Source organism: Phodopus roborovskii, unplaced genomic scaffold (assembly GCF_943737965.1).
Source record: "Phodopus roborovskii unplaced genomic scaffold, PHOROB, whole genome shotgun sequence".
In the NCBI taxonomy this organism is placed as follows: domain Eukaryota; kingdom Metazoa; phylum Chordata; class Mammalia; order Rodentia; family Cricetidae; genus Phodopus; species Phodopus roborovskii.
This window is the reverse complement of record NW_026126407.1, coordinates 22,081,922-22,089,712: the sequence shown is the minus strand read 5'-3', so window position 1 is coordinate 22,089,712 and position 7,791 is coordinate 22,081,922. Positions and strand designations below refer to the sequence as shown.

General features: G+C 48.8%; 1 protein-coding gene across 1 annotated transcript; it reads right to left on the bottom strand.

Annotated features, from left to right (window-relative positions):
• Positions 1–6,843: 6,843 nt before the first annotated feature.
• Positions 6,844–7,791, bottom strand: LOC127219772 (olfactory receptor 2T1). Its single transcript, XM_051181541.1, has one exon. The coding sequence runs from the start codon at positions 7,789–7,791 to the stop codon at positions 6,844–6,846; it is 948 nt and encodes a 315-aa protein (XP_051037498.1).

The window sequence follows — 7,791 nt, the reverse complement described above, 5'->3', positions numbered from 1 at the left end:
TCAGCACTGTGCTCAGCTCAGTGAATCCACCCCACCCGCTGCTGTTCAACCCCAAACCCGTGTGTTTGTTCTCCCTTTCTTTGGGAACCCCAGACACTGTGATGTAGTCTTTCCCCGTCCCCATCTCTGGGTCCCAGCCATTCCCACATGACATAGCACAGACCTCACACTTAACTCTTGCCTTTTCACGGCCACAGTCTAACACTTCTGTCCCCTGTCCAAAGCCAGGCCCAGGGCGAGTGAGCAGAGCCCTGTTCATTCACACTTCTTTATACAGATGTATAATCATGCCTTAGTTCTGAGTGCTTAGAAACCATAAAGACATTGACCTGGCTTTGGCCCCGCTGTGGCATTTTCTCTCAACCTGTGGGCCAAGACCATCAGAAAACACTTAGTTCTGATGGTCTTAAGAACCCACAACCAAAAATTTATTTCATTGCTACTTTATTACTGTAATTGCTACTGAGTGATGCCTGGGTTCCTAAGATCACAGGAAAATATGTTTTCTGGTGGCTGAGAACCAGCGCTCTAAAGTATTCCACCAGGAAGGGAGGGAGGAGGCTCATTAGACAGAAACTCCTTAAGTTACAAGATCCACAAGGCCCCTCAAGGTTCTACACTGCTGGAGGAGGAGTCTGGTGACTCGGTCATCAGGTTGTGCAGGGAGCTCTTGGGATGCAATTTTCCTGAGTTGTCATCCATGCTGGAGGTTGTTGATGCAGCTAACAGCACTGGTGACTCCCCCACCCCCATCCCCGCCCCAACTCACTGATTCACTAAACTAATCTTAGGTGGAATCATTCCGTTGGTTTGTCATTGGTGCCCTATTTTGGGTGAATGGGCAGATGTTTGATAGTCCTACCCCAGGAGGTCATGTAAAAGGCTCTAATCCATTAAGTGCATGGCTGCGTATACACTAAACTTTGCTGAACCTGCAAGTGAATAATTATATATACTTGTGGCGAGAGACAATCAATGAGATAAGTAAACAAAAATTGCAACTTTAATTCTTCAGTGGTGGTGGTTGGGCCTCTCTAGTTGCTCAGTGAAGCAGTTTCTTCAGGAAGAGAACGAAGAAGAAGGGGGTTGGGGGTCTGGCTCTGGCCCCATTTCTGACGGCTGGTTTACAATGCATACTTTCGTTAATGACTGGAAAACCCATATAAGCAGTCACCGTGTCTTTGCATAGGTCTGTGGTTATGCATTTCTTCACTTCAATGGCTATTTTGGTGACACCTGCAGGAAAACACACATGAGACTTCCCTATCTGGCTCTAAATCTCACTTTGACCCCACACACTGCTCTCTAGATCTGGGACAGGAAGTGGGGTGAGATGCCGATCTCCAAGCACAGGGTCTTCCAAACCCTACATTACCCCAACCAATGCCAATCAAGTATTGGCACATCTTCTAAACATCAGTGAGTTGAACCCTTCCTAATTCACAGTAACCAGCTAGGACTGCGGTGCTAGCAGAGTTTTGATTGACAGTGTGTCAATGGTGCTGTGCTGGGAGCATCCTGTGTGCTGCTGCTGCTTGGAGCTGTGCAGACCTGTGCTGGGATTAAAGGCATGCATCACAAACCTCCCATTTTTGGCTTGAGTTGTCTATTATAAAAATAGCAACAGCCACCAAAGTTATCGTTTGTGACTCTTCTCTATGCTTTTCAAAGTGCTTTGGATCCCTTCTCTCAGGTGTGGAACACTACATGTTTAAAAGGTCTCATCTTGCCACCTCTGGACTAGAACAGCAATCTCTCACTGCCGTGTGAAAGCAAAGAATCCCTGTGCTGTGCAAACTGCAGAAAACTCAAGAGTCCAAGAGACCAACCCACATGGCTCATGTGAACCTCAGGGTGTGTGCTGGGCTCCCTAGAGCTGCCAGGAGAAAAGTGAGAGTGTAGAGAGGGGCGGTGGAAACGACCTAGCTGACTATGCTTCGGGCTAAAATAACTATCATTGCTAATTCATGTCTTAATCAACCCGCTCTTTTAATTAATTTAGCGGGTTGCATTGAATTTTTCTCTCTCTGATATACCATCTGGCTACATAGCCCACGCCGGCCCAGAACTTGGTCTCCTCTTGCCTACACCTCCTGAGTTCTGGGAGTGCAGGTGTATAGTCTACAGTCACATCTCGCTCCACTGGATTTTATTAAAGCACATTAAAGTAACAGTTAATACATTTTATAATTCCTTTGAAGAATGTTTAAATTTAGTCATTGACTTTCTCTAGACTTTGAAAGTGTGTGTGTGTGTGTGTGTGTGTGTGTGTGTGTGTGTGTGTGTTGGAGGAGGTTGTCACAAAATCACCTTGTGCTTTGAAAACATCACAATTTTTAGGGAGTGAAGTTTCATCCAATATGTGGAACATCAGAGAAGCCAGGGAGACTCTGGCAATAAATGCATGTACAAAGGAGATGGTGAATTGAGCTTCTTCACTTATTCTGGAAATTCAGAACGCTGCTGTGTGCTCCTCAGAACACAGGTCTCGCTATGAGGCACACACCCCCTCATGCTTATGAGAGAGCACTTCTCATCTGGCTACACAGGGTCTCAGCCACGGAAAGCACCTGTAACTACGATGCCGGAGAACTCCATACAGTTTATCTTGTCCGGTGAGCACCACCTGAGCACTGGGCTGCACTCTCTATACCTCACCGAGAAGCATGTGGGACACTTGAGACCATTGGAGCTGAATTCATCCACAACCTTCTCCTCTAGGTCACTCATTGTAATTTCCCAGGAAACTGTGGGCAGGTGGGGAAAACAAGACAGAACATTGGTTGGCCATTGGTCCCAGGCAAGAGAAATACAGATGTCCAAAGAGCTGCAGCTCTTGGACTGGCCCTTCCTAGTTAGTGCCCACGCTGCCCCCAACTCTGCACTTGCATCCTCAAGTGACACTTTTTAATTCCTCCAGGTCATACTAGAGCTATCACATAACTCGCAACCTTCCTGGAGAGTGCTTTCTGCGGAGGAAGACACAGCATCTGCAATGATAATAAATGCTATAGAGAGAAGTGAATACATCGTGGAATTCAGGGCAGGGTTGCAGTGCAAAGGGGTCAGGGAAACCCTCAACGAAAGGGTGTTGCTTTGAGTGGAGTCCCAGGGGAAGCTGCAGAGAAGGATTTGGCCTTAAAATCATGGGGTGCCCTCAGAAAGGGCCCCACCCAACACGGAGGGGCCTGTTTCTCCTTCTGCATTCCCTGCTTCTTGGGATCCATAGCATCTCCTCAAATGTAAGGCAGTAAATCTGTGTCTATCCATGTATCCCCATGGCTGTCACTGGTTATGACAGGGCTTGGCTACTCTAGAGAACAGAGAGTGACAGGAGCTATAACTGTGCAAGGGAAGGGTAGGGAGGAAACAGAAAGTCAGCGCTGTCTGCGGAACTGCTCTTGGCCCTCTTCCTCTAACTCTCCTTGACTCTGTTTCCTCATGAGCTGAGGCTCAAGAACGACAAGGATGTGGCCACCGGAGCCTCCACATCCTCTCCTGACCTTGCTTAGGTATCAACAATCCTGCATCAAAACTTCTGCTTTTTGCTATTTTGTTCTTTCAGTTGGAACACTGTGGCAGGAGGCTGAGCCCACTGGGGCTGCTGGTGATGTAGGCTTTGCCCTAAATCTCTGCTAACAAAACTCTGCTGGTCTTTTGCTTATAGACATATCCTAAATTGACTGCTTGAAAATTCTTCCTGATGGCTGTTTTTACTGTGACAATGGATCCATTAGTGTGAATGCAAAGAAGGGATGACTGGCACGTGCATGGCCAGGCATCTCTCTCCTTACTTGCCAAAGAAAAGCGAACTTACAAACTGTGGGAAAAATGAAAATTAGGAGGGTGGCACATGAACCCCTGACCATTGAATTACTGGGCTCAGAGATTGTGTGGCTGGCTTGGGAGGATCTGTCGTCAAGAGGGAAATGAGTATTCAAATGATCAAGGGGGCAGGGTTATGGTGTCTCCCATGACTTGATGTCTTGACCTGACAAGTGAAAAGCTCTGAGAACTTAGTGAGTGGATCGCATTGTGTCAGTCTGAGCTCATGCATTCCTCACAGTCCCAAGGGGCTGAAATCACATCCCCAACTCTCTAGAAGGGACACAGGAAGCAGATAGGCTCAGCTGTTCCCCCAAGCCAGGCAGTCAGGAGGGGACACTTGGGACTCTGTCCATGGCACTGCTGAGTAGATCACACCTGATTTGCGGGCAGAAACCACGTGTGCTAATTCACTGCAGGTGCCAGGCAGAGAACAGTGCAAGAGAAGGTGAGGGCAACACGTTGGGATTGGGAAGACATGGCCGTTGGGAATGGCGAAGGAGATGGGAATATAAGCTGGAGTGGTATAGGGAATGCCAAAGAGAATTTAGCAGGAGGGATAAGGAGGATATATGAATGCAAGCTGGGATGGGCTGGGGGCACAGGATGGCTCCATCTCACCCTCACCTGTAGAGAAGGGCATAAAGGCGAGGCTACAGGCCAAGAGAAGCCTGCTCGGGGCGGCAGGGTGCATGGCCCAGGCTATTAGGTTCTGTCTCTGTGGAGAGAGCATAGAGCATGGTCAGGTGGAGTTCATGCAAAACAATACGGCCGGGCCACCCCGCTCACCCCTTCCTCCCAGTATGAAGCCCCTTACAATTGGAACTGGGGCTTTAAGTGTCCTAAACTGGATATAGAGAACACATGGGCTCAACAGGTGGGTGGGCCGTGCCGACAGCCTGGCTCTGGGGGGGGGGGGCATCTGGCACTCAGAAACAATACTAAGACTTATAGGGCCGGAAGGGAACTCTGGCCCATTGATCTCCTTTTCACATGGCTAAACTGCAGTGGGAGGATGGGGTCAGCTTAAGAGGTGCCCATGTCCTCTGGATGAACTGGGAAGGTTGGGTTGCCAGGGTAAAACCGAGAACCGGTACCGGGTGGCTGGGATCCCAAGAGCAGCTCTTCCTTAAAAGGGCTAACTGCATTGCGCATGCGTGTAGTGCAAGGCCTCCAGATTGTCTGCCTGTTCTCATTGGTCTATATCTTAAACTCTTCCCACCTTCTCAGAGCCTTGGCCAATGAGATTCCAGTGCCTCAAGCTCCCAAGTGACCAGAGAAATCTTGTCAGGGGATTTCAGCAGTTCTGAGAAATGTGAGGTGTGGATAAATGGGGCTTTCGTTTTCCTCACTCCACATTACCCTGTTAAAGATGGCTTCTTGTGGCAGGTTGCCTTCTCTCCTGTCTCAAAGACTTTCTGATGAGAAATACCTATGTACTTTAAACTGACACCCATTCCTCACCTCCAACGCCCTCCAGTGGGCGATGTGTAGAAGGCAACAAGTCCTCATTTCAGGGCGTTTTCAAATGTCACCCTGCCTGACACTATAGGTTTGAAAAGGCGAGGTGTTTTGTGCAGGCACGTGACTACCAGGACCCTTGCACTGTGCCTTGGCTATGAGCATGTTGTTCGTATGTGTTAACTGGGTGACAGATCCTAAAGGAACCCGGATTCTTGCTCACCCACTGACCCTAACGCTGAAGCCTTGCTTTCCCATCAGCCAGCTGCAGACAATCCATGTAGTTTCTTGAACCATCAATGAATGGATAGAGAAAAGGTATCATATACACACAACTGGACATTATTCAGCCAAAACAAAGCGGGAAGTCTTGTTCTCTGCTATGACCTGGGGTGGCTAAAGTAGTATAAGGTATCAGACACTGTAGGATGTCCATGGGTTGACCAATCACAGTGATAGAGTTCCTCTAACAGGAGGTAGTGGGGGGGGGAGAGTGGGGAGAAGATTGGGAGAGCCGAGTGTCAGATGAGACCACAGGGCTCCATGGAAGGATGCATTTGAAATGTCTCTGAAATAGTCTGTAGGTGTGCTGAGGAGGGGGAGGAGGTCTCCCTGGCCTGTAAATATGTATGGCTAACTTTGGAGCCAGGTGATGACTGAAGCCATGGCCTTAGATGGGGGTAAGGGTATTGGGAAGAGACTAGGCTCCAGGCTTTAAAGATCGTTATCATTTAATAGGAAAGAGTAGGCCAGAAGGAAAAGACTCAAGGGAGTCATTGCCAAAGCATGAACAATTTCCAAGAAGCTAGAAGCAGGACCAGTGCTACTGAGGTCAGGCAAGAATATGTTTTTTTTTTTTTTTTTTTTGTTTGTTTTTTTTTTTTTCAGTTTTCTATCCATTTAGAATTTATCATTGATCACATGTTCCCAGGCTTCCTTCTTGAAGCTAATAATGTGGCATTAAAGTAGCAAATCCTCTGCCTTCTGGATCTGCATAATCTAATGGGGGAGGGGAAAGAAACCTCACACCCACAATAGAAGGCAGGGAGGATGGTGGGATGAAGCCAGAAAGCCACTGTGGATGGGATAAGCAATGCAGATGTCTCTGATGCTTTAAGCAGTTTCTAAGCAAGAGATGGAAGAGCTATCTGAAAATATCAGGAGTCGCTCTGGCCACGGAGGACTCTGCTGAGGGACTGTGCTGAGGGTGTTCAGCCAGGACAGCATACTTGGAGACAGGGTGCCAGTAGAGAAGGCTGAAAAAATAGCTAGGGCTGGAGAGGGGAAGCTCTCAGATGCTTAGTGATACAGAGATGATATGTTCCTGCTGTGGTCCACAAAGAAGCCTGGGGTTGGTGAGGTGGATGGGAACCAGTGTAGACAAGTCTCTGAAGAAAGAAAGCAGTAGCTGGAGGGGAGCAATGAGTTTGGGAGGAGTCCCAGACCTGAAGTTACATGAAGGTCCTTCTCAAATAGACCTGTCTCCCTGCCTCAGCATTCAGTGCAGATGGTGATGCTTAGAGCTGAGGTACTTGTCTCCCAGGCCTCTCTCAGGTCTCATGCATTCCTACTGACTCCACACCTTCCCATTGCCTTCTTCATTGCCCCCGTTACTTCCTTGTTCCTGAGGCTGTAAATGACAGGGTTAAGCATGGGTGTGAGAACAGTGTAAAAGACAGATACGACATCATCTTGGCCTGGCGAGTGATAGGAAGCAGGTAACATGTAGGTATAGACAAGGGGCCCGTAGAAGAGATTGACAACCGTCAGGTGGGAGGAGCATGTGGCCAGGGCCTTCTGACGCCCCTCCACAGAATGCATTCGGAGCACAGCGGCCAGGATGAGGGCGTAGGAGGTGGTGATGAAGGTAATGGGCACCAGGAGGACCACCACACCTGTGACAAAGAGTACCTGTTCATAGGCTTCTGTGTCTGCACAGGCTAGCATCAGCAGCGAGGGCACCTCACAGAAGAAGTGGGAGATCTTCCGAGAGCCACAGTAGGGGAACTGAAGGGTCAGAGAAGTCTGAATGGAGGCATTGAGGGATCCTCCCAGCCAGGAGGACACAACCATAAACAGGCACACCCGGCGGCTCATGAGCATTGGGTAGCGCAGAGGGTTGCAGATGGCCACATAGCGGTCATAAGCCATGAGGGCCAGCAGAAGGCACTCTGCAGCCCCCAGGAACATAAAGAAAAACATCTGTGCCCCACAGCCCCCAAAGGAGATGCTTGTCCAACCGAAGAGAAAGCCTACTATCATCTTGGGGACAGTGACTGATGTAAAGAAGACATCCAGAAAGGACAACTGGCTGAGGAGGAAGTACATGGGTGTGTGGAGTCGGGTATCAATCCAAATCAGAAGGACCATGGCCGTATTGCCAGCCATGGCAAGGACGTAGACCAACACCACCATGCTGAACAGAAACAGGTGTGTTTGGCTGTTGTTGAAAAGGCTGGTGAGGACAAAATCAGTGGTGGAATAATTCCAGTGCTTGCTGTCCAT